We start from the raw sequence: 26,873 nt of genomic DNA, 5'->3' as shown, positions 1-26,873 counted from the left end.
GAAATGTTCCTGGCTGTGAGCTGGTAAAGGATCACCTTTGTTTACTTTGTGAATTATGAAGGACCTCGTCAAGTAACATGTACAGTGCAAGACATAATATTTGAGCCCTTGTTTTTAATGAATAGGATGCTGGCTTGTGTGTCCCAACCAGATGTACGCTTGGTAGCATTAGCAACTTACTGGAAGAAATAGCGACTAAAAACATTCTACCACCAATTCCATTTTAGGATCAAATGTAGTTTTGCCAGGCTATAAAGCCTTCATTTATAGCCAGTAGTTCCAAGTATGTAGTCATCCTCTATCTATTAGGAAACTAGATGGAACTATTCAGAAGAGAGATGTAACCAAAATGAATCACTTGAGGTCTATTAAAGATCTGAGGCTGCATTTTTAATGACCCAGCAATGACTTTTATAATTAATTCAGAGTAATATCTAACAAGGCTAAAGACATTGAAATATTTTATTTTAAATACTTAATAATTCACATACAATCGAATTGAAGTCATTGGCGGAACTAATAGAAAAGAGGATACCTATAGTAAGTGTCAGAAAATAAAGTTTCCCAAAGAATCAAAACGGGACCCAGAAACTACAGATCAAAGACACCTAATGTATACAGATTAATTTACAGTCCGATGAAGAGTACATTGAGAGAAGTTTTCCCCAATTTGTATGATCAGTGCTTTGATGCATTCTTATGTTATGTTATTCATTTTCTGCAGGGAGACTCTGGACTTCTAGGACCAATTGGACCCAAAGGAATCCGAGTAAGTACTTTGGGATAGCAGGATTAAACTGTATGTCTGTGTTCTCGATTTCTGCTGTTTTACTGATTATTTAGTTAAAGAAGGTATCACACAAAGAATCTGATACATAAAGAAGATTCAGTTGTGTGCATGTTCTGATAGATCCACTATCAGGGGTGTGGCTTCAGGGGCGTTGTTTGGGGTGTTACACCACCCTACTAAATGTATCTTCTGGAAAATAGTTGGGTACAGGTGCTTTCAGTTGGGTATGTTGATGTGTCTGTCGGATTTCACTAAGAATTTTGACATACAGAGACAAAACCGCACACACTCTGTGTTGAAAGTTTACAAAAGATTGTGCTTTCCCTCCTTTCAATCTGCATTTGTCTCCCTTTCCACTGACCCTTAAGCACCCTGCTAGTCGTATACATTTTAACATTATGCCTGCGTTAATGCTGGAAAACCTGAAGCTCGCCCCCACATAATCTTACTGACCAGGCTACGCCTCTGTTTAAATTGTTTGTCACTGTTCCTGCGTCTGATGTATTTGAGAGTATCCGATGTGTGCATGTGAAACTCAATGTCACCTGTGGGTTTCATGGCGCTCAATAATGGATATTTATTGTTCGCCCACTCAGTAGCAAACACTGGCGCCGAATTGGGTATCAGAGCACTTTACATAGCACCAGTTGCATTACATGAGGACACACATTCATTTTTGTTGTAAACAGGGAGATTAAGTGATTTGCCCAGAATCACAGGATGTTCAGCGTCATTGCCAAGACTCGAACCCAGTTCCCCAGATACGAGGTCGACCGCCCTAGCCATTAGGCCAACTCCTCTCCCTCCAGTTGACGCATTCGTCCAACATGCAATTTGTACTTATGCTAGTTTACGTTTAATCTCACTTCTCAATGGTGAGAATTTGGTAACAAGTGCATTAGCAAAGTAGTGTTTGGAATCAAATTAACTATGGACAGATTAAAGACTTTTATGAATGCAGAACTCAACCTTTTACTGTCCCATTGGATACAGTGATGGCGGTGCTGGTAGCGAGGAATAGATACACCTGAACACAACATCCAACCTACCCATAAGCCTCTTCTGTTGACCGCCATCCCACTCCTGATAGGGCGTCCCTCCAGTCTCTGTGGCATTGGCAGAAGTGATGGGTGGAAATTGAGAGCCATAAATCTGGGTTGCTCTTTTCCAGCATTAAGGGCAAACAAATATAAAAAATATCTCACTAGACCACCAACATAACAGCACAAAGCAGCAACTTCAACAGAATCACAGAGCAAACACGTGCCACACATGAAACCAGTGCTAGTATGAAAAATGAAAATGAAGAAAGGTTCTGACTTTCAGAGACTATTCGCAATGACATGGGTGCACCTGTAGCCTTTAATCTCAAAAGTTAAAGAGGAAAAGCATGATGTGAAAGAAAAAAATATAAATTATTGGAAATTGTGAATGTGGAAGGTTGACCCGAACCCATAGGTAAAGAAACATAACAGGATGAAATTGAAAATTGTACAAATCACTAAGTACTGATCTGCGCAGAACGCCACTTAGTAAATGGAGAGGAATAGATAAGAGACTGCTTCAGAAACAAAATTTAGGGAGAATGTGCAACATTATTGGACTGGATCCAAGAAAGAAACACTCACTTGTGAGTGATGACCTCCAAGGATTGGGTAGTCAGCAGGTTAATTAGCAGCAGTGGCAGAGATGCAGCCTGTAATTAGCAGTAGATAGTAGAGCCATTACACTTGAACGGCTTCGCTGCAAATCAGTTTGATGTGGATGTAAGAATTAGCAGAGGAGAATGTTCGTAAAAGCAATTTTTTTACATTTTAGGGTTGGCAGAACGTAAGATTTTATGAAAGCTGCTTCCACTGGTAGTTACAAGAAAGGATTATTATTAGAGGGAGATCTACAGGTTACTGGGCAAGGGGGCACGTCAGAAGAAAGCGAAATGTAATGGGACATAGATAAAAGAAGTAACAGATGCCTGCCGTATTTGGAAGAAGATGGGAAAGTGATGTGTTCACCTATGAGATGCCTGCAGAGCTCCAGCGTCTGAGACATGAAAAGGAGGAGTGCACAAGGGAAACCAGGAGGGTTAGGAGTAACTACAGGTGGAAGGGCTGATCAAATCATATTGATCTATTATTAAATGGCCAACTCAGATGAATTCCGCAGAGGTGGCATAAGGACAATTAAGTCAAATTCATTCATTCATTGATAACTTTATTTCGACCACTGTGGGCCATAAAAGTGCATATTAAAACAAGCATCATAACATTAAAATCCGTTTTTGAATGATACATAAAATTAAGTAAAAAGACACATTTCATACATGTACACCTATTTACCACAAAACCTATCATTTTTTTTTTTACAAATAGCATTAAACCACCTCAAAATGTTATCAATGTGATTCTGTACATTCTGTAAAAGCCATTTGTCTATTTCAAGTCATTATGTGGGTTCTACGTTTAATCCACATACAGTATAAAAAGCGGGAGACTGTAAATACAACCGGGGGATGAGTTTCATATTTTAGTACTCTGAGCGCATGTTCGCACTTGCGAAATCCCAAGATCTTACAAATAGGTTTTACCCATTGGGCGCGTGACAGCCCGTATGCCGGACAGACAAAAAAATACATGACTTTCATTTTCCAGCGGGTGTCCACACGCCGGGCACTCAGTGGTTTTATTAACATCCCATTTGCTGGTTACTGACCTAAGTGGTAGGGTACCCATTCTCAATTGCAAGTACAACTTTCTTGCTTGGGCAGGGTGGATCATGTCAAGGAATTCCTCTTTCTTATAATCTTTTTTAATATCGAGGAATTGAGTTGTCAATCTGCCAACTGACTTGCTAGTATGAAGGATCAACAAATTATGGGACCTGTACCTTTTTACCAGGTCCGCCCCATAATTCAGGGAGACCAATCATGGCACAAAGATCCTTAATATGGGACAACCAGGGTATATTCTTAGATCTAGAGGAAACCCAAACCTCCTGGAACTCTGCACGATATGGGGCAAACTCTGGAACAGACCAGAGTTTTCACCAGTAAGTGAGTGGCCTCAGGGCCACCTCTTCTTCCACAGGAAGAAGCCCCAAATCGAGTCTTAATGGGACCAAGGGGTACTGACTGACAGGGAAAACTGATTTCTCATAAAGGTATGTATTACCCTTGCCAAACTTTTAGGTTTAAAGTATTTTATTAAGGCATAAAAAACGCGGGGAAGGGAGCAGGAGGTCAGGCAAGCATACAATACAAGAGGCAAAACGTTGCAGCGAGTCAGAAGAAGAAGAGGGAGGCAGGGTGCCCCAGAGGGTAACAAGGCAAAAAACATAAGGCAGTAAGTCACTGTAAACAACCCCCCGTAGGCCCCCACTCCCTAGGCAAGGCCAAGCCCGAATAGCTCTCTGCGACACAGCAAAGGAGAGCATACCATACCACCAGCCCCTCGACCCCAGAAAAGGAGAAGAAGAAAAGCAAGGAGGAAAAAAAAGAAAACAACACCCCAACATCCCCGTCCGAAAAGCAGCATTAAAAGCATATAACCCCACTTCCCGCCCCCAGCCCCCGGTCCCCAATCCGCTCAATCACTCCGCCGCTGGCGCCGGCGGTGTCAGCCTAAGGAGGCGCAAGTACCGTGGGCACGTTAGCTCGCGAAATTCCGTGGACAGCAGTGCCAAAAAGGGATGCCAGAGCTCCTCAAACTGGTCAACATTCCCAGCCACCGTTAGCGATATCTTCTCCATACCCAGTACCTGCCAGAGCCTATGCAACCAACCAGTGATAGAGGGGGCAGTGGGGGTGCGCCAAAGGACAAGTATGTTCTGAACGGCTGAGCCTAGCGCAATCGCAATCTGCCTGCCCCTGCGGGATTTCAGCGGATACATCAAGTCATTGGGGAGGCCAAGCAAGACATACGCGGGGAAGCGCGGGAGCTCAATCTCAAAATGCCTATCCACCTCATCTAAGACTTCCTTCCAGTAGGCCGACAGCACCGGGCACTCCCAGAGAATGTGCGTGAGGGTGCCCTCCTGTCCGCAGCCGTGCCAACAACCCTTATCGCCTAGTTTGCGCATCTCGTAAAGCCGCTCCGGGGTGTAGTACCAATAGGTGGACACTTTAGTGAAGGTTTCCGTCAGCCCAGTGTGGTACGCAGAGTGCCTCGCCCGATACGCAATCTTGTCCCATTCCTTGTGGCTCAGGGTCCTGCCCAGTTCCCGGTGCCAGCGCTCTCTCCCCGGGTTATGGTAGTGAAACGGCGGGGGTTGGAGAAATTTATACAAATCAGTGATGAGTTTGGCGTCCGAGGCCCGGGTCACCAACCATCGCTCATAGGGCGTAATCGTACGGGCGGCGACGTCACGCACTGAGGGTTGAAGAGCCCAGTGGCGGACTTGCATGTAGCGCAGTCTGTCCCCCTCCGTCAGGCCAAACTCCTGTCGGAGCTGCTGGAAGGGGAGCACGCCCTCCGGCCCGTAGATCTGGAAAAGCGCTCTACATCCCGCACTCACCCAGTGGGAAAAGGCCCCCGGCTCCAGACCCGGAGTGAAGTCCGGGTTGCCAGCAATGGGAGTGAACGGCGACGGAAAAGTGGTGAGCTCCCGGAGCTCACACACCGCGTCCCACACTCTTAGCGGGACCCGGGTGATAAAGGAGGCGTAGAGATTAGGCGGGCGGTGAACGCGCCGTAGGAACGGGACCTCCTGGAGGGTACGGCCCGCAACTGCCTGGTCTTGAAAGAGCCAGTGTTTGTCCGATTCCCACCGGCTCCACTCCACCAGGTACCGGAGCTGCGCCGCCTGAAAGTACTTCCGGAGGTCCGGGACCCCGAGACCTCCCGCCTCCGGGGCAAGCATGGAGAGGGCCCGCTTCATCCGAGGCTTACGGCCTTGCCACACAAAGCGGGAGATGTCTGCCTGCGCCTGTCGTATCCAGCCCACGGGGGGCTGAAGAGGTAGAGCGCGGAAAAGGTACAGGATCTGGGGCAGTATCGTCATCTTCACCGCCGCAATACGGCCCAGCCACGAGAGTAGGCCCTTGTTCCATCGGCCGAGTTCCTCCTTCATCTTCTTGCCTAGAGAGGAATAGTTAGCTGCGACCATGGCAGGCAGGGTGGGAGCAAGCAAAATGCCCAAGTAAGGCACCGTGGAGGAGGACCACTGCAAAGGGAAGAGACTTTGAAGGTCCCGTCTGGTGTCGGCAGAGAGCGACACATCCAGTGCAGCCGACTTGGTCATGTTCATTTTAAAGCCCGCAACGCGGGCAAAAGCGTTCAGCTCCTGGACGCAGGCAGGGAGCGACCGCCTGGGGTCATCTAGGGTCAACAAGACATCGTCCGCGTATAAGCTGACAGTGTGTGTGTATTGCCCCATCTTCACCCCAATGGCGTCCGGGTTGTCGCGGATCCTCTGCGCAAACGGCTCCATATAAAGGGCGAAGAGGAGCGGCGAGAGAGGGCAACCCTGTCTCGTGCCGCGCTCAATGGTGAAGCTGCTGGAGCTGTGTCCATTGACACGCACTGACGCCGACGGTCTCCTATAGCAGTTAAAGACCATAGTGCGGAACTTCTCACCGATTCCCAGTTTCCCAAGGACCAGCTCGAGGTATGGCCAATGAACTCTATCAAAGGCCTTCTCCGCGTCGACCGATAGCAGCATCCGCTCCCCCGGGACGCGTGAGGCCTTTTCCAGGACGTGCGTCACTCTCTTCGTGTTGTCGACCGTCTGCCTACCGGGTACAAAACCGGCCTGATCAGCCTCCACCAAACCTGGTAAGTGTAAACCCAGTCTGGCCGCCAAGATTCCGGTGTAAAGCTTGAGGTCCACATTTAGGAGCGAAATGGGCGGGTACGAGCCGCACAAGGTCCGGTCCTTCCCCGGCTTGGGGATAACCGACACAGTCGCCGAGAGGAGGTCCGGTGGGATGGCGCCCGGTTCGGAGAAGGAGTTGAACAAGCGAGCCAGGAGAGGAGCAACAGTGGGACAGAAGGTCTTGTAGAACAAGGCCGTGTAGCCATCCGGGCCCGGGGCTTTGCCATGCTTCAGCCGTGCGATCGCGGAGATGACCTCCTCCACGTGAATGTCCCTCTCTAGGTGGTCCGCCTGGGAGGGGTCCAAGGCCGGGAGGGCCACGGATTCCAGATAGGCCTCAGCCTCTCCCGGTGGGGAAGAGTCTGAAGCGTACAGTGCCTCGTAAAAGGATCGAAAGGTATCGGCCACCTCCGCGTCACCGGAAACCGGGATCCCATCCACTCCCACCAGCTCCTTCACCACATTGCGTTGCTGCACAACCCTAAGCCTATGGGCCAGGAGCTTACCGCACCTGTCTCCGCCGGTGTAAAAGGCATGTTTCAGGCGCAGCGCTGCGTACTCCGCCCGATCTAGATCCAACGCAGAGAGGAGTTTTCGTGCCGCCTTCAGTTGCTTCCAAACCCGAGGTGCCCCCGTCCGGCGGTGGACCTGCTCAAGCTCCCTAACCTGCGCCGTCAGTTCTTCCCTCTTGCGCTGGCGTTCCTTATTTTCCGCCGAGGAAATGGAGATAAACTCTCCCCTGACGACTGTTTTCAAAGCCGCCCACTGTGTAGCCAGGGACGTGTCAGAGTTGTTATTGTGGATCAGGTAGTCCTGGATGACCTCCTCCACTCACTTCACCACCGATTTCTTATGGAGAAGCGTGTCCCGAAGCCGCCACATCCCTCTCGAGGGGGGGGGGCGCCGGCCACGCAAAAACTCCGGAGACCGGCGCATGATCGGACAGAGACAAGACCCCGATGTCCGCCGCCATGGCGGCCGAGCGAAGTGGGCCGCTCACCAAAAGATAATCCAACCGCGAATAAGTGCGGTGTGCGTGGGAAAAGTAGGAGTAGTCCCTATCGGTGGGATGCATGGTGCGCCAGAGGTCATGCAGGTCCATCTCTGCAATCTGGTCCCGCACCGCTTTAGAAAGCTCCCCTGTCTGCGGAAAACGCTGGGCAGACCTATCTAGAGTGGAGTCGAAGACCATATTCAGGTCTCCCCCCAGGATGACATGGCGATCGGGCGAGGCAGTAACGTCCACCAATACCGAGTCCAGGAAACGATCCTGGTGATCGTTTGGGCTGTAGACCGAACCAACCGTAAAGGTAACACCTCCTAAGCGCATGCGATACACTAAGAGTCTCCCCTTCTGCTCGGCATGTTTATACAGCACCTCCCCCCTAAAGGAGCTGGCTAGAAGAATGGCCACCCCAGCGGTCTTAGTCGCAGCAGAGGAAAAAATTTGCGTGGGGAACTTGGCAGAGCGCAACCTATGGCAATCTCTGGAGAGTAAATGGGTCTCCTGCAGGAGGCAAATGTCCGCCTGCGACCCCTCCAATAGGGAGAGGATCGCCCTGCGCTTTACGGGGTTATTCAGACCCTTGACATTAAGGGTCACTACTTTCAGGGGTGGCATCGCCGCCAGGGAAACAGCGCGCTATGCAGCAGGCGGGGGATCAGCGGAGGGGGCGCGCGGGGTAGGGGCGCAGGGAAGGCCAGAGGCGGCATCGTACTCGTTCGGACAGCTTCGGACGGGACCCCCCCCACAACAAACCAACAATGAAACCCCCCCAAAAACCATTGATGGCAACCGGCCAAAACAAAAAGCAAAAAACAACACCCCATAGTCTCAGTCTAGCCCAAATGGGCGAGTCTGCAGAAAACAGTCAAGTGGACGTCCAGCCACACACCACCCCCCCGCCCCCCGACCCCCAGCCCAGCATCGTGAAAGCTAAGAACCTCTCCCCCCGGAGAAAATTTAGGCCGTCAAGGCCACACCAGTAGATTCAGGCAAGTTCCTGGCCGCAGTCCTCAGGGCCTCCGCCATGTCAGCTCTGATGGTGGGCGAGTCCGGACGACTCACTGGCGCTGACGATGGGCGCCTTCTCGACCTCCGCCGGCCCCGCCGCTCGGGGCGCCTCCATGCGGGGGTAGCCCCGTCCTCCTCCGTAGCAGTAAGGCCCAGCACCCCGCAGACATCTTGTAAGGAGCGCAGCTGGTGCAGTACCCCATTCCAACGAAAGATAAGGCGGAAGGGGTGACCCCAGGAGTAGGCTGTCTCGTGCTCTCGCAGAAAGTCCGTAGCGATGCGGAAAGACCTGCGCTTTTGCAGTGTGATGGCAGACAGGTCCTGATAGAGCGCCACAGGTCTTTCGCGGAAGGTCAGTGGTTGCTTCCTACGGGCCTCAGTCATGATGCGCTCCTTTAGAGGGAAATCCGGCAAGAACGCCAGGATATCAGGCGGGGGTGCCGATGACTGGCGCTGGCGGCCCACCCTGTGTGCTCTGTCAATGCGGATGGGGAAATCCGCTCCCTCCTCCAAGATATCACGGAACAGGTCCTGCAGATAAGCCACTATGTCCGCACCTTCATCGGCGGATGGAACACCCCGGACCCGGATGTTGTTCCTCCTGGACCTGTTCTCGAGGTCCTCCGAGTGGGCCTGGAGCTCGACACATTGCTCCCGGAGGCGGAGGATGTCCTGTTGGAGATGGGTTATCTCCTCATCGCGGCGTTGAGCCGCCGTCTCCACAGTCTCGACCCGTTCGCCCAGGCCCTCGACTTCCTTGCGCACCTCCCGGACCTCTCCAGCCACTTCGGTCTTAAGAGTCTGAAATTCCTCCTTGAGGGAGGTGAATAAGTCCTCCATGAAGGACCGCGTGACCGGCGGCTCGCCCGCAGTTGCTTCCGTTGATGCCCGGGAGGCCCCCGGGGACGGCTGCGTCCTGTCGCGTAGTTGCTGGGACCTGCCGAGCATTTCCGGCAAGGTGCGATCACCCCGTGCCGCGCCACGTCTTCCAGTCATCTTGGGGCCCGGCAAAGCCCAGGGTTAGTTGCTGTAGGCGAGCGCCATCGCTCGCGGGCACCAGATGTGAGGCCTTCGCCGAGGACAAGGGTGGTGCGTCACAGGTGACAAAATGGCGGTCCGGGCATGGGCAAGACGGCCCTCGGGCCAGCAGGGCAGGCAGCAATGTCCGAAGAGTAGGCCTCCCGTCTCGTGTTCCCAGGGAGGGCAGTAGATGAGCTGGCGCCAGAACGAGTCGAGGCTCCCGTGTGCGAAGGGCGCGGGCAGGGGCCACCGGCTCAGCCACACAAAGACAAGATGGCGGGAGGGTGGGACCCAAGAAGGCAGCCCGGGCCAGCAAGTCCGTGGGCAACTCTCAAATGATAACGGGTCCGGAAAGTGCAAACCCGGTGCCTCCCCCCATCACCAGTCGATTGCCCGGCTCGGGCACTGCTCGAACTCCGCCATCCAGCACCTCCGGGCGCGGAGTTCGCAAGGCGTCGCCCCTCGAGACCCCGGGCAGTGGGGGGGTCGCCGGTACAGAGCTAAAGTCCGTCGCCCAGCAATGGTGCTTGCCACCAGGGCACCGCCAGGAAGCCACCTCGCTCCGCGGAGTCCGCCTAGTCCGATCCTTCGAGATCTCCGGCGTTCCGCTTTTCAGCACTCGGGCCAGCCAAGGTGCGCGGACAGCGCCGCACTACGCTCCGCCTCCAGGCTCCTCTCCTCGGGGCGGCCCGGGCTCTAATCCTCGGAGCGATCTCCGAATAAACTTTCCGGGAACTTCCCTCGGGGCTCCAGAAGTCAAAGTGGCACCAAAATGTGCCCCAGGAACTCCGGCACAGTTCTCTCGCCCGCAGTGCAGCCCGGGGGGAGAGAGGCGCAGGAATCGGGGCTCGAGCTGAGCCGGGCCGGAGGAGCTACGGGAGGAAGCGTCCGCTCACCCTGCCATCTTGGCCACGCCCCCTTGCCAAACTTTTAGACCAATAGTGTCCCCAAAGTTCCGCCCCATATATAGCGGCTGATCTTGCTTGGACCTTGTATATATCAACAACAGGAGCAGCCGGCTTACAGGAGGATGTTCTGTACATTTTGGAAATCCCGCCCACGGTCTGAGTCAGTTTCAGTGCAGACTTGGCTATCTGTACATTCCACCCCAGGTGTTCCTCGAGAGTAATGCCAAGATATTCGAAGGTCTTGACTCTCTCAAGGGGTGTACGGTTCAAAGCCGGATTTGGCTGCGTCTACCTTGGGGTATTAAGGATCATGAACTTAGTTTTGGCCAGGTTAATCTCTAGACCACTTAGTTCACAGAAATCTGCAAAACCATCAAGGATACGTTGAATACCAGTTGCTGTTCGAGACAACAGTAGAGTGTCGTCCGCAAACATTAATGCAGGCACTCTTCCTATGACTAGCCTTGGGACGTCTGTATCCTTTATGCCTAAAAGGTATTTAATGAGCCGTTAATATAAAGGCAGAAAAGAGTGGGAGCCATCACGCATCCCACAAATTAGCGTGGTGTGTATTTCCAGGATTGTCAAAGGATAGGGTTCCGAAAATGGGTTTCTTAAGAGGAGGTAGCAAGGACACGAGGAAAGTTAAACGTGTCACTGATAGTTTGTGCTTGTGAAGTCGTACAATGGAGGATGGAAAAGTGTGGTCAGTTTACAGTTCTTACCACAATTGGGCAACAAAGAATTGAGAGGTGATTAGTACATGAACTAGAGTGAGGTATAGTGAAGGCCAGTTACAAATGGAATTCGCAATACAATGCACTGATAGTTTTAGAGAGGAGGTGGTACTAGTTGGACACTGCACTCGAGGACATCAAAGGATGTTCTCCAAGGATTGGACAAAGTGTGGGGTAGTGCTGTAGTGGGAGCTATAATTAAAAGTGGAAAATGTTTTAATGCCATTCCCATATTGCACTATATGGGCATAGCTAGCAATCCCACTCGGTATGTGGACGCGGCCTCCCATGCCCCTCCTTTAAAAGATATTGATTTGTTTTCTAAATATGGCCAAATTATTTATTTTACAGCACAATATTCTAAAAAGGATTTCCTAAAAGGCTGACAGTTTTAAGAGAAACTCATGAAATATTTTGGTGTTTCAGAATGTGGCACAAGGCAACTTATTTCACTGCAAAGACAAATCAGTTCTTTGCCTGAAAACTGTGTGTTCTGCTTCCTAAGGGCTGCTTTAAGGACAGATTGGACTGAAAATTTGTGAACCCACTGAGTCCTGAAAACAGCCTATCATGTGTGCTTTGTCCCCACATTCTAGAACTCTGAATAAAGAAAAGGCTGGGGAAATAGGTCAAACTGAGTGGCGAGGAGTAGATGAAAAAGTAGATCAACAGTGTGCCCTTTCTGGCATTTGAAAAAGTTGTGTTTAACATCACACGTGTGTAAAGCTGGTGTATATTGATTTGATTCTGCACCGTGTGTACAGGGCTGCCTTCTACAGTTTGTTCATCTTTTGCTGCTCCAATCCACTTTGCTAACTTGGATTGGATGATATATGTGTACCTGTGAATCACAGCTTTGCAGTGATGCATCTTTGTCCACTCTTTCCTTGTCCTTCCTCTCCTCCCTCCTTCATACCTTGCCCCTCCTCACTCCCTCCTGTGCTAGTAGCAAGGTTTAGCTGCTCCAACAGCAAGATGACTCTGATATTGTCTTATCAAGTCCATCTTTGGAGTAGGAACTCTGTGGCCACAAGTGAACTTCCCCAAGAACTGTTCTAACCTTAAGTATTCTTTTTTCCAGGGACCTCCAGGACTTCCTGGATTTCCAGGAACACCAGGTCTTCCGGTAAGTAACATTTATAATCAATATTGCATATTCTGATGCTGTTATAGTAATCGTAATTATTGTTCCTCACTATTAACACCTTATATAAGTTTTATAATTTTAAAAGTTGGGATGATTGTATTTTACTTATTGTAAACATTTCAATGAATGTACATTAAGGTACACTGAACTCGACCGTGGTGGGCGGGGGGGGGGGGGAGGGTGGTCCCCTCTGCATCGAGATTGAACTTGTTTTTTAAGTAAGGCTGGCATAATATTTCCCAAGCTGATCGTATATATTCATCAACTATGCCTTCAATATTACACTTTTGTTACGTTAGCTTTGTGCAATATTCCCTAATATCATACTGGACTTTGTTATAAAAGGTTATGTTTGTAAATTCTGTTTCACTTTATTTTTTAAAGGGACTTCCTGGCCAAGATGGGGCACCTGGACCTTCTGGTATCCCTGGATGCAATGGAACAAAGGTGTGTTTCCCTCCATAAAATGTTGTTTGCTTGAGGTAACTCTGTGTCCAAATTTTGTTTCAACATCTGTATTCTTTTGGAGAAAGCTTTGAAGAACAAGCCTCATAATTCTAAAGGAAAAACTGTCTTCCAAATCACTAAAGCAGATCATTAGGAATTATTTAGTCGACTTGATCTTTGGGAAAAGGGAAGTATTGATTTTACTCCTATCACTTCATCTTTGCACCTTTCTCGCAGGTGTCGAACTGAGTAGGTGCATTCTGAAGTACTAATGTTGGTGATGAGAAACCTCTGTAACTACATCTGTCCATGAGTCGGCAGAGTGCTACAGGCACAATGGCCATCTGCAGTAGGTCATGCGTCCACGCCACATCGCAAGAGGGATATCACGTAAAACATGAGGTCTTCACATCAAACTATCCATAAAAGTCAGAAATGTAGCCCAAATAGATTGAGATAAATGTATAGAACAACATGTAAATTGAGAACTAGTGAACGCATAATAAAGCGCTTGTCGAAAAACACTACTGGCTTAGGTGCTTTGTCGGACTTAGACAGGGCGTAGAACTCTTTGAATAATGCATGTTTGAATTACAACTTCAATAGTAAGATTTAAACATCATTTCTAGCACAGCTGAAATTCAGCAGACCTGAATTGCTAGCAGATACTGCTGCAGCTGTATTTTTAAAGTATGGCTTATGACAATAAATGCAAGAACATTGTAATTCAGCCACTAGATTTAAGTGTGTGCAGTAATTGCTGAAACTGTGGGATATACTCCACAGAAAGACCATCCCAGAACCCCAGATCCGATGAATTAACATGTTATTGACCACTAATGCCACCACATCTGCGACCTATGTGTAATAGTTGCACATTACAGTGATTATTGTAAGTATTGCAGGTCTGCATTCCCTCAGGATGCACTAACATCATCTCACTTAATTGGAAATATTGTACACTCGCTGCTGGCATCTTGTTCTGCCCTTGGTATTATTGGTTTCTAAAGTTTTACTTTTGGGGTAGTGCTAAAATAATACTGTGCTAAATTATGATCTAGTTCTGCAGATGTGAAAGCTTGTTTGTTGCTCTAGTACATTCCCTGTGGAATAAGACAACCCGCTGAAAGCAGCACCCCTCTCAATTCTCTTGAACGCTTCTCATGTGTCCAAAGCCATGATGAGAACATCTGCACCCTATTTATGGACCAAGGATCATCATTGGCCATCTGTACCTGCACCCTAAAGCCTCATTGGATGGGTCAAAGAAGCAAGCTGCCTCTAGATCACCCAACAGCTGAGGCTCAGCTTCTTCCTTGAAAACTCAATATTGCGCAATCGATATCTGGTAGAGTCCCATCCAATGCCAGCTTCTTTCGTAGTCATTGAATCAGGAGCGATGATGGGACCACCTTTTCGTAATGTGTGTTGTTGGCTAATATGGCTGCTAATGGAACTTCTGTGCTAATGGTCTATCCAGATGCTTAGGAGGCAGAGGTCTAAGCAGGTGACCCAGACCCAGTTTATTCTCCATGTGAGATGAGGGAGTTCTGCAATAGGAACTGGCAGAGGGTGTTCTGAAAGAGGTCACAGCTTGGAGAACAGACTGGTTAGATTATTCCGCTGTGAAACAGCAGTCCTGAGAACAGGTTCAAGTCTCTGCGTATTGCTTCAGTTGGAGCAACACAGATAACTGTACCCTGGATGAACAGATATTCCATTGTATTGAAGGCTCTGGGCAGTCAGAAGCAATATTTTTTCCACAAAGATTGATATCCATATCCAAGCACACTTGCAGTAAAAGAGGAAAGAAGTAATTGTAGGCGATAAAATGAGTGAGGTGTCAACGTGTCTACTCACCGTTGGTGCTGCTCAGTGTAAGACAATGTAAGGATTTTCTAGGAAATGTATAGCTAAGAAGGTTACAACATCCTCTTGTTCTTCAAGCAGTTACACTGGAATCCAGCTTAATAAAAGGCGATGGGAAGTGAATGTGCTTTGCCAATCTAAGTATGGATTAATCATATGGACTCTGTGTGGGGCATAACATAGATTTGGAACAGAGTGACCTGCATTTATTATTCTGCATGGCGTGGTACCGCTTTCAGGGTTTTGTTTCCTATTTTTGCCCACAATGTAAACTTTGCATTAGAGAATATTAAGTGCAAGGGGTAAAAAGCTCTCTTTCCATGTTTCGAGTGAACTAGTGGTGACAGGGGAGTGAGTGCGGAACTATGAAAAATGTATGTATAGCTATGTGCCTCTTGTTGATGACAGCAGAATGGTTAACAGTCTGATTTCCTTTCATAAACCATAACAATTAAGAGCTTTAGTCTGACTGCTTGAATTAATGTGAACCTTGATTACCCAGAATGCATTATTTTGATACATGAAGGTCCAAGAGCTAGACAGTCTCTCTGATGGAGACATTAGTTCCAAAAAGCACATTAGTGCAAGGTAAATGGCCATTATGGTTGCATAGCCTCGGTCGGTTTCTGCAGAACATCACATTCAGCCAACCAATGCAAAAGGTGGAAATATAGATTGAGGTTTGTGTTTCTGATATAACTTCCTATTAAAAGCTCAGAAAACCATAGAACCAGGACCAGTGATAGAAAGCACTTGAGTTTGGGCTACGTGTGCTGCCAAAAAAGACTTTGCTGCTTAAGGGGTGCAAAGATCCCTGGAGCGCTCGCAGTCATAAATGATGCGGTTGCTTTATCCCTATTATTTTCACCTGCGGGTTTGCAGGTAGTCTGTTTTCTCTTTTGTTTCCGTGAAAGCAGCCTGGACTATAAGATTGTACTTTGAGAGGTCTACCATGTCACCTGCGTGAAGGCTCTGATGGTTTCGGTTCCTCACAAGTATTGAGAGCTGCCCCCTTCATCGCTGCGTCTTTATGCTGGATTACTTGTTTGAGGATCAGACATATCTTTCCTTTAATTGCATGGGTTTTGAAGAACAGTCCCACATGTTTTCTGTGCTGAAGAATGTTTTGGTGCAATCTTAGGTTCAGTGGTTATGTCAGTGGAGCTAATGATTGACACATGATTTAAAATGATAATAGAACACACATTCTGATTATCAGCTTGATATCACCAGGTTGCATTACTGATCTGTTGTGCACCATGCACAAATGACAAGTAAGGTTAGATGTGTCTTCTCTGTCTGTAAAAAGGTTGTTTGTAACATTACAGTGCATTTTCCTTCTTTCTAGGGAGATCGTGGCTATGATGGTGCTCCGGGCTTTCCAGGTTCACAGGGTAATCCCGTAAGTATGACTTTACCCTAGTTCATTCTATTACAATTGATTCAAATATCTCTGCTGTGTAGTAAACATGTCCCACAGAAATAGCATCCCTTCGCCCAAAGAACAAGCACCTAGTGTATTTGGCCAATTGAACACTGAGCCGGAGAGAAAAAATCCCAGATGTGCAGCCACCCTTTTAGCTAATTCTGTGCCAGTTTGTATTAAGTTTCTACAATCCAGTCCAGAGGTCAGGGCAAGTGAAAGGTAAAACCCTTCGCTTGAAATGCACATCTCATAATGTTTCCTAATGTCTCTAGGTAGGACAGGAAATAGGGACCTTTACCTCAGTGCACTTGGAACCATCCCATGGTAAACATATGTCACAGAAGTGTTTACATCACTGGAACCTGCCCCTGCTCTGTGGAACAAACCCTGTAATACTCTGATTTCTAGTTTCTTTGCACGAGTGACAAGCATTTGTGAATCTCTATTCTTGTCCATGAATGCATTCGCTCTTTGACTCATATTTTGCACCAAACAACACATCTCTTTACTGCCATTGCCATTTCATACCGACAGGCTATTCCCTGTTCACTAAAAATATCTCACTACATGGATTTATACCGCTTCGACTCTAGTTTTACTATTTATTGACCATTCCGCTGCATTGTATGATGCATCAACATGCACTGAGATGTTTTTCTTAAATTAGACCGTGTTGTGTTGCCACACCACAGTTCGCTTTAAAAAGAGTTGACATTTCATTTGCTGTGAGTGTGATATGTAGCAACAAGTGCCTAGATGCTTGGTGAGTTGCTTCTTGCAGTATTTCATTTGGATTTGGAATGACATGTTGTGCATTCAACACTGTCATATGGTGGTGGAAACATACTTTCCAAAAGCCAGGATGCAGCTGACTCACTAGACTTTGCAGGAGACTTTCTGTAGACTACACACTCCTTTCAGGTCTTAGAAGCCCATGCTGTAACCCCTCCAGATTTACCAGTCAGCGTGCTCGTAAGAGGGTGCAAACGGCAACCCATATACAAAGCCAATACCTTTTCTTTGCTCCATCATAAATGTGGAGCAGCCCTCTGGGCAGCAGCACAGGTCATGTAATAACCTGAAGAAACCAAGGACGCTTGTGGTTCAAAACCTCTCTGGTTGTTAAAGCTGCTGGTTTGCAGAAGTTGGCCGGCTTAGTGTTGAAATTAAACCCGGATTGCATCCGTGAATGAACTCTAACATATGACAAAATAAGTGAAAGTGTATGACGGCAACAGGGCTAGGGCTCTGATTTAGAGTCCATCGGCTAGAATACAAACCTGACGGATACCTCGTCCGTCGTATTCGAAGTGCCTTATATCCAATGGCGTTTGTAAATCGGTGGTCGGGATACCCGTCACATTTGTGATGGAGTACCCATCCACCAAACTCTAAATCAGGCTCTATGTTGCATTTAAGGTCCTGACATCGACTTGGAACGGGGTGGAGAGTGTAGACCCAGCATGGAGAACATTCGGATACTAAGAGAGCTATGAGAGACTCCATTGGGCAGGAGACTGTGGTTGAGCTGTTCTGTTTGCTGTCCCTTACTCTCCCCATCCTAATCTTTTTGATTTGTTCCGGCAGTGCAGGCTTTTCTATTATTTTAATTCATAAATATAAATATCTGAATAATATTCTCACAGCATATTAATATAAGGTCTATTCTATTTCTCTTTAAAGGGACCCCCAGGTCTACCTGGTCTGAAGGTAAGCGTTTTTCTTTCTCTTATGAAAAAAGTAGCATAACCTGTATTAAAATATTGTAATATTAATTTTAATTGAATTTCTAAAATTTAAATCTCCACTGAATCTGAATCATTTTCCAGTGGCAAACCATTGACAGTGCCACTTATGATCTTGCAGTGAACACTTGCGCTGCATCGTGCGGGTGCACATAACTTTAGCTGTTGTTGTACGCGTGGCTTGACCTCCTGTATTGCTTTCCACAAACAATTGTAATGTAGATGTTAGCTCTGTTTTTTCCAGCCCAATCTTCATGCCAACAATGTCACAAGGGATTAAGCCTCTTTTTGAGAGGATAGACCTGGTCTTCTGATGGTCCACAGCTCAACTTCCCACAACATTCAATAAATAAACTTGGTCCACAATGTGTGGAAACCTTCTTCCCCCATCACAGTCCCACCAGCTCTGCTGGTTAGTGTGTGGCATCGGTAGTATGGCTCCAAAGGCTGAGTTCGTAACAAACAAAAGGATGTGAGATCACAGGTGGGCTTCACACTTATTAGATAGGCTTGTATTTTATATCTACTGATTCCAATTCTGTTTTTTCTTTGAAACTTGAGGTCCAGGTGCATGGATATGGACCTAGGCTTGGGGTCAGTCAGGCTGGTAAATATGCTGACTGTCATTACTCCCTAGTAAACAGGATCGCGTGGTAGTATCTGCTACAAGCTAATATTTGTAGAGTTACGCTTTGTTTCTGTTATTTGGGAATTTGCATCAAAGAATTCACTACTAACTTCAAACTTGTGGACCTCAAAATACAGTCCAATCTTGGTATTCCCTGAAAGCACTAATCTGGTTGAGATTCTATCAGAATGTGTAGCATTTTATGAGAGCGATGTTTTTAAAATGGAACTCTTCCCAAATATACCATAGGGGAAAAAGTTCCCTAACATTTATTGGGGTATAAACTGTATCATTTTGCTACTCACGCATTCTAAATGGCAATGGGAAGTGCAGGAAATCATTATTATTTTGTATTAGCATTTACTACTCCTAATCTGGCATTGAAGTGTTTTGTGGTGGGTAGCACACTACTCCAAACCCCTAAAGTTAATGATTGATCCAGTGGTTATTAATTATTGTTGTAGATTTGTTGGTAATTTGGTTAGTCTTGTGCTCCAAGAAAACTGGTCAGTTTCCTAAATTCTCAAGTGATGGTGTATTAAGTTAAGAGTTATCTGTATTTATTAGAGTGTGCTATTGCAAATGGAAAAAGGATGAGTAAACAGAGTGGGTAGGTTACTTATTGTGAGATAGGAATTAGAGGTTAGAACAAAATGAAAAGTTGTTGTTTATGGAAGCTGGATGAGTAGAGAGGTTAGAAAGCTTTTCATAATGCAGGAATAGTTACTCGAAAAGAGAGTTTATTATTCATAAGCATACTGAAGTTTAGGGGAGAGTAATGCAGCAGACATGGGAAGAGGAAGGGTGAACACAGAGGCACTAAGGTATGCAGAGGATAGGGGTAAGGAGACTGTCATTAATTTGGAAGGCATTAGAGAGAATAATCCCTAGCTATAAATGTGGTTATTTTCATGAAGGTTTATTTTAATATTGAGGTATGATGCAATCTGAGAAAGTATAAAGAGTAGAAAGAAATTTGAAAGTTGATTACCTGTGGGCAGGTGATAGTAGTTGTTCCAGCTTAGGCTGTTCTGTTTGGCTATTGATGATGTTGAAAAGGGTTGACTTTGGGCTTGCTTTTTTATATTGAGTACTGATTTATCTGGTATATTTGTATAGTGGGTTATTTAGGTATTTATTTTGAGATTCTGGAGGGTGATCAGTGATTAGGGTTTGCATTGATCATACTGTTATGTGTTTGTTTGAGAAAGACCCATGAGTGTTCCAGTTGATAAGGGTTGCGATTCTCTCTGATATTAGGGTTTTTTTGTCAAGTAACTCAGAGAATTTAGCACTTGTTTGATTTTAGAGGGTCCTCAACACTTTCTACCTGAAGGCAAGAAATGAGAAAGTGTGGACTCTGTGTTGGATCACATTGCGAATAAATAAGTCTACACCATCCTTCTGAACTCTGAACTCCTTCTGATTTCCAGCATATGGTTATTAAGGTGAAGGAACTGCAGGGGAAATCTGATAGCATTGACTCTAATGAGAAAATCTAACAGGGATGATATCAATTGTTATACGATACTCAAGTGTTGGAAACAAATTCTCATTGGCCTGAAACCAAAGCTCATTCAAAAAGTGACTAATTCTGCCAAAAGTAATGTGTCTAAAAAAAAACCAAGCAAATCACAAAATTAAAATAACAGCTATGTCACACTTTCAACTATAACTTACAGGAAAAAGCACTAGATGTCTGATAAACTTAATAGTATTGCAAGTCACAATTATCCAATTGTTTTGGTGAAGATAATCCACTTAATTTGCAAGCTCTTTAAAGGACAGTTAAAAAGGATTTCAATGTCTGTACTGAAAGTGAGGATGACGCACTATCTAAAAAATATAAGAAGGATTACCTAATTTCCTGCGCAACACCCTTACAGACCTTGCTCAATTCCACACATTTTTTAATAGAACCTGGGCAAGGCTGATTGTGCTGTTATGTTAACATGCCTTAGGTTGTTTTATAGTATAGCCTTCAACAAGGTGAACCAAATTAGATACAGCACTGCTTAAGCACGAATGCGCAAGCTCAATCGGAGGGCGAAAGACAGGCCAAGTTTTCCTGACACTGACTATGAATATTAAAAAAAAAAAAAAAATCTGGCTTACAGTGGATCCGAATGTTGTTTCTCAAAACAATCCGGAGAAGACCGCATACTTCCATCAAATATGGTCCTCTTCCTCCCTCTGTACATTTAATGAGCACAGAGCACCATAGACCTGCTTCTGAAGTTTCTAAGTTTAAAGGAATTTTATTTGGTAAAAAGAGAAAATATAATACAATAATCAAAACACATTTTATAAAAATTGAATAGTATTGCTTGAGCTTATGGAAGGAGGGATAAAAGGGGAGGGAAGTGAGAAAACATAGGGGGACAGAAAGAAGGAAAAAAGTGGGAGGGGAGGTAGGGTAAGGTCCGTTAAAGTTATAAGCAAAAAACAATAGTTATATATGAAAGATCCTACTACATTAAATAGATCTATAATGATAGTATAAAAATATTAAAAACAACAGCATTTATAAAGTCAGGGAGGTTTGGATACTTCTTCAGAGTAGTGGTTATGTGCAGATGGTAGTGTTGCTGATACATCTATGAACTCAGTAACGGGTATCCAAAGTATATCTTGTTTAATAGCTAGCGTGATTGGGTGTACATAAGCCCTATCGAATATATGGTTGTAGCAAACTCCATACCACCATGCTTAAAAAGATACAGAAGAGGCATCTTTCCATGACTTAGTGATTTGCTGAAACACAACAGCTATAAGTAAATCAATAATATGAATGTCAGTGACATGAGAGGACCAAACTTCGTAGATGCTTCCTAGAAAAATATGGGGAAGAGAGAAAGGAATTAATTTGTTGCCAAACTTGGGTCCAAAAAGTATGAATAGCTAGGCATTCAAATAACATATGCTTGAGATCTGCGGAGAGGGCAGTACAGGACCAGAGGAGATGGTAGGGTCAATAGTATGTAGTTTAGCTACAGTGATGAAAAGTCTATTATAAATAAAAAACAAAGTTTGAGTATTGTTGGCTGCTCTAGAAGACTTCCTTACTTTAGTCCAAATCTTATTCCATTTTGGAATAGGAAAAAATTCCTCCAAATCAGATTCCCAACTACATTCCACCTGTGATATGTCACGAGTAATAGGGATGTCCATTACATTTTTATCAATCAAAGATGCGGAGAGGGAGTTACATAAAAAGGATTTTGTGATAGGAGGTGAAGAGGTGAGTATGCGATCAGAAGCTAAAGTGTTATAAGAGGCTTGAGCGAATCCAATCAGAGGCATATATTTGGATTGGTATGAAGAGGGAAGAGAAAAGCAGGAAAAATTATGGCAAAAGGAATACAAACACCATCCTGAAAAAGCTGATGAGGCCACTTAAGGCCATAACATAACCAATCTTTCCAAAAAATAAACCTGTTGTTAAGTTTGTTATTCTTATTATACCAAATTGATGAATTTAGGAATTGTGTGCGGTCATCTTGAGCAGAAGAGAAGAGTGGTTGCGAGCTTTTTTATTAAAAGCAAATTTGGCCTTACTAAATTCACTCAAATCAAAGTGAGCCTGTGTAGAATAATAAGAGTGTTCCAATTGCTTAATACGCAAATTAAGTAGTTGAATGGTTTGAGAGGAGGATTTCTGCTCCTGGGCAATAATGAAATAATGAAGTCTCTAGAGTCTCTAGAAGCAGCTTTAAAAGTGTGCCAAATAAGTTGAGGAGAGGCATGAGGAGATTATTTTCTATAAAAAAGGTGTCAGCAAATTTCTGAAATGCAGGTTTAAATTTAGGATCCAAGAGAAGGGAATTATTAAATCTCCATCTCCGAGTACCTTCAATGGGGGGAGTAAGTCTAGATCTAAGGCTACAGTGGTATGGTCTGAAATCAAGATAGATCTTATGTCAGAATGGGAAAGGTGTTGGGAAAGGGCTTTAGAGGTAAATACGTAATCTATATGTGACTAAGAGGAATGGACCAGAGAAACATAAGTATATTCTTGGAGAGTGGGGTGACATAATCTCCAAGCATCAACAAGGGAACTTTGAGCTATAGTAGAGGTAAATTGAGTGTGAATGGAAGAGAGAATACATTTGGAATTAGAATGTCTATCTATAAAAGGATCAACAACCATATTACAATCTCCACCAAGGATCAAATAGTCATCAGTATATGTCATAAATTTAGATAAAATCTGGGGCCAAAAAAGCTTATCATGGGTAGTGGGCGCATATAAATTAACAATGGTCAAAGGGATTTTATTAATTAGTAAGGAAACAGAAACCCATCTACCATCAGAATCTGTATCTTGGTGTATAAGTTGGACATTTAAACGTTTATAACAAAGAATAGCTACACCATTTCGTTTCCTAGAACCAGGGGATGCAAAAATATGACTCACCCATTGTCGCTGTTGCTTAGCTACCTCTTTACTTGCCACGTAAATTTCTTGCTATAAAACAATATCAACTTTCAAACCAGCAATATGTGATAAAACTTTTAACAACATCTAAGAATCCAAACAAGTAAAAGAGCTTGATATGAAAAAACTGCAAATTAACAAAATACAATAATGCAATATAAGTAATTCTCCCCAGTAAGAGGAATCCAATAGAGCAGTGGTTCCCAAACCTTTGACTCCTGAGGACCCCCATTGAGTCACCACTGGAAACCAGGGACCCCTAAGCAATTTGTATGAGTTAAATTTCAAAATTAAAACCGTAATTTAAAAAAAATACAAACGTGTGCCCACAAAACAAATTATCAAAGTACTAAGGATTTTGGGGCCAGATGTACGACCATTTCAATTAGCGCCTTGCAATTGGCGACTCTTTGCGAGTGGCAAATTGCGAGTCGCTAAATGAAGTGTACAACAGTGTGTTTAACACTGTTTGGGCTTCCCAATGGGGTCACAAATTGTGTGGTTCATTAATATTAATGAGCCTCTCGCAATTTGCGAGCCCATTGGGAATGCCAGCCCTCCCAGGGATGGTGGCCTGCTGGGCTCTGCAGGCCACCATGTCTCGGACTGCTTTTAAATAAAGCAGTTTAAAAAAATGCAGCCTGTTTACCATGCATTTAAAAAAAAAAAGAAAATGAAACGTTTTCGTAATCATTTTCTAAGGGCAGGCAAAGGTCCCTGGGACCACTGCCTGCCCTTAAAAAATAATTTTGCATGCATTTGCAAAGGGGAAGGGGTCCCCTGGGCACCCCTTCCCATTTGCGAATGCATTACCATCTGCTTGAAGTAGGTGGTAATTGCGACTGTTTTGCGACCGCAAAACATTTGTACTTGGTTTTGAGACTCCCTATTTGGAAGGGAATGCCCCTTCTAAATAGCAGGTTGCAAAACCTATTTAGCGAGTCGCAAACAAATTGTGACTCGCGAAATAGGCTATGTACATGGCTCAATACGTTTTTGCATGCATAAACGGGTGGCGAACCCGTTTGTGCATATAAAAACAGATCGTACATCTGGAGCTTAGTATTTTATATTGAAGTAATTCTGTCACATGTATTTCATTTGTTTGATAGCATCTCTCATACCAATGTAGGATGTCAGAGCACTTTACATCACACACATATAGAGACATTGAATCATACATGTAAATCAGTGTGTATATAAAATGTTTAAAGAGTGCTCGGTCTGGAAAAGCACAAACTCAGGATTCAGAACATAACACAGTGGCTAGCACTGACTTTACCATTAAAAATGTATTTCCACCCAAAAAAATCTTTTTAGCAGCATCAGGATAATGAATAACTGGGTAAAAATATAAGTTACTAACTGGTACAATGCAGTTTGCAAGCAGCTCTTTGATGACAGTTTATAGGTCCCTCTGCTAGATTACGATTGTCACTTATGAAGTGCACAGTAACGAAAAAATTGCTGTGACAAATGCATGATACACGTTCTTTGCAGTAGGCACATTAACCCTCTGTGCTACATTAGTTCAATCAAAGCTGCAACTGAACAAAACTCTCCTCAGCTCCAGCAGGTACATTAATCACTGGCATTCTCTTGACACTTTTATTGTTGCTGGAAAGCTGCTAATTATTCAAGAAACGTTTCTGTGCTTTTAAAACTGTTGCCTGCGGACCCCCAGGGAATGTGTCACGGACCCCTGGGGGTCCGCGGACAACAGTCTGGGAAACACTGCAATAGAGTAACAATATAAATAAAGGAGGATATAAAGTAGGAAATAGAGCGACAAAAGATCGAAAACGAAGTAATAGTGAGAAATAAAGAGGGAGGCCAGTAAGAGGAAAAGAAAAAGGAAATAGGGACAGGGAGGAAATTTGGAAAACACATAAAGAGTTGAAAAAGTGAGGCAGAAAAGAATAAATATGATAGAGGAGATATTTTGGAAGGAAAACAGTACATAGAAAAAAATAAAGAAAGACAAAAAGGATATAACAAATAAAATAATGAACATGAGGGTGGTAGAGCCACATAAAGATGACGGCACGATCAGGCTGGAAGTCCACATCACATATCGGAAAAAACATGACAAACTGCACCTGATAGTAAAAAAAACAATTGGATATAAAAGGTACGACAAAACAACAATAAACAATAGAAGTAAAATGTATATAATAACAAACAACAAGAGGCACACCAAAGGAACAATAGAAGATAACAATATAAGTAGAATACAGATAATAACAAACAAGGAAACAATCAAATCATCGATGAATGAGAGACATCCATGTTTCCTTCTTTGCAGTTATCCAGGAAGTGTTGTAGGCGAGCAGGATCTTCATAAGTGGTGGTTTTATTGTTGTAAGTCACTTTCATAAGGCAAGCATGGAACAAACCATATCTAGCGTTCAAACTACGAAGAGCAGGTCTCACGTCCAAAACTTTTTTCCTTCTGTCAGCTGTCGCTGTGGCATAGTCCTGAACGAAGAAGAGATTGGATCCTTGCCAAGAAATGTTCCCTTTATGTCTGGCAGCATGCCTTACGCAAATTGGTGTATTCCCAAAAATATAGAATAACACCTCTTGGTTTGATTGAGGAGGAAGATGATCGTGGACTTTGACCCAAGCGATGAGCATTCTGGATATTCAATTTTGGAATGTCAGAAAAACCCAAAAGACTCGGAAGAAAGGATTGAAAAAAGGAAAGAGGATCTTAACCTTCATGACCTTCCGCAAGACCATAAATGCGCAAATTGTTGCGTCGATTACGATTCTCCAAATGTTCCACTTGCTGTTTAAGGGGAGAAATCTCTAGATGCATAGAAGGTACTTGATTGGTAACAGCCTGAACAGAGTTAATTCGTCTTTCCAGGTGATGAACATTTTGTTCTATATGTGACCATTTGTCTTCGAGACCTTGGAGATGGATATTAGTTTCTTCCATATAAGGCTTGAGAGCACGTAGTTCAAGGATTAGTTCCATAGAGATTGGTGTTGCAGAAGTGGAAGGAGAAGGTGGGTTCTTCTTGACACGTTGGCTTGACACAGTCGATGAGGCAGAGGCTTTTTTAGGTGACAATTTAGAGGCAGCTTGAAACAAAGTAGACAACGCGCCACCAGAGGCAGAATGACCAGAGTCTAAGTCCTCCATATTTTCCTGTAGGATACTAAAAGGATTATAATCCTCTAATGTGGAACAGTCAAGAGGAGTACCAGTACTTCGGGTAGAGCGAGCAGTTGCCACAAAGGACGCAGCTACAGGAAGTTCCTTATGAATAAAAGACGTGTTTTAGTACACACTGCTTAGTAGAGACAAAAAGTCAAAAAGTACCTCAGGGAGCAGCTACTGCAAAGAGAAAAATAGAATAAAAATGATGTCATGGAGAAATGGGTTTCCAACATTAGCATTTACCAGCATTCACCAGAGAGCATACATGGAAATAAAGAGGCAAAACATGCCTAAGTTGGAAAATATAGCATGAGAGTTTCTGGCCAGCGAAAATATGAAAAACAAACTGGTGGCAGCAACTAATGAGGAGCGGCTGAGCGGGAAGAAAAATATGAAAAATGCTCAGCCCGGACACATGTAGGCACTCCAATGGGCACAGCATTTGTTAATGAGCGTTGGTGTGTGGATTACTGGGACGGAGAATGAGTAGAACCGCCAGGAGGATATCCGTATCCTGGCGCCGTCACAGAGCTCTACATGAAGGCGGCCATCTTATGAGGTGCCGAAGCCACTTGGTTCTGAAGTTTCTATCTGAATGCAGCACCGCAGCACCGCAGCGTTAAAGTGATGTGGCGCTCCACTTTTGAATCTATTTGTGATTTGTCCTGAATCTAGGAATGTTGCACACTTGTATTTACAAAACCATCCTTCACAAGTGCGAACAACA

General features: G+C 45.0%; 1 protein-coding gene across 1 annotated transcript in view; it reads left to right on the top strand.

The window, feature by feature from the left end:
- The window catches only part of COL4A5 (collagen type IV alpha 5 chain), a 448,329-nt gene that overhangs the window by 127,819 nt on the left and 293,637 nt on the right, over positions 1-26,873 (top strand). The window contains exons 4-8 of the mRNA XM_086918465.1: positions 725-769; positions 12,359-12,403; positions 12,809-12,871; positions 16,089-16,142; positions 17,850-17,876. Of these exons, the coding sequence (XP_086774591.1) occupies positions 725-769; positions 12,359-12,403; positions 12,809-12,871; positions 16,089-16,142; positions 17,850-17,876 (234 nt within the window). The remainder of the gene's footprint in view (positions 1-724; positions 770-12,358; positions 12,404-12,808; positions 12,872-16,088; positions 16,143-17,849; positions 17,877-26,873) is intronic.

Source organism: Lissotriton vulgaris, chromosome 4_1 (assembly GCF_964263255.1).
Source record: "Lissotriton vulgaris chromosome 4_1, aLisVul1.2, whole genome shotgun sequence".
NCBI lineage: Eukaryota > Metazoa > Chordata > Amphibia > Caudata > Salamandridae > Lissotriton > Lissotriton vulgaris.
This window is presented reverse-complemented; position numbering and strand designations above follow the sequence as displayed.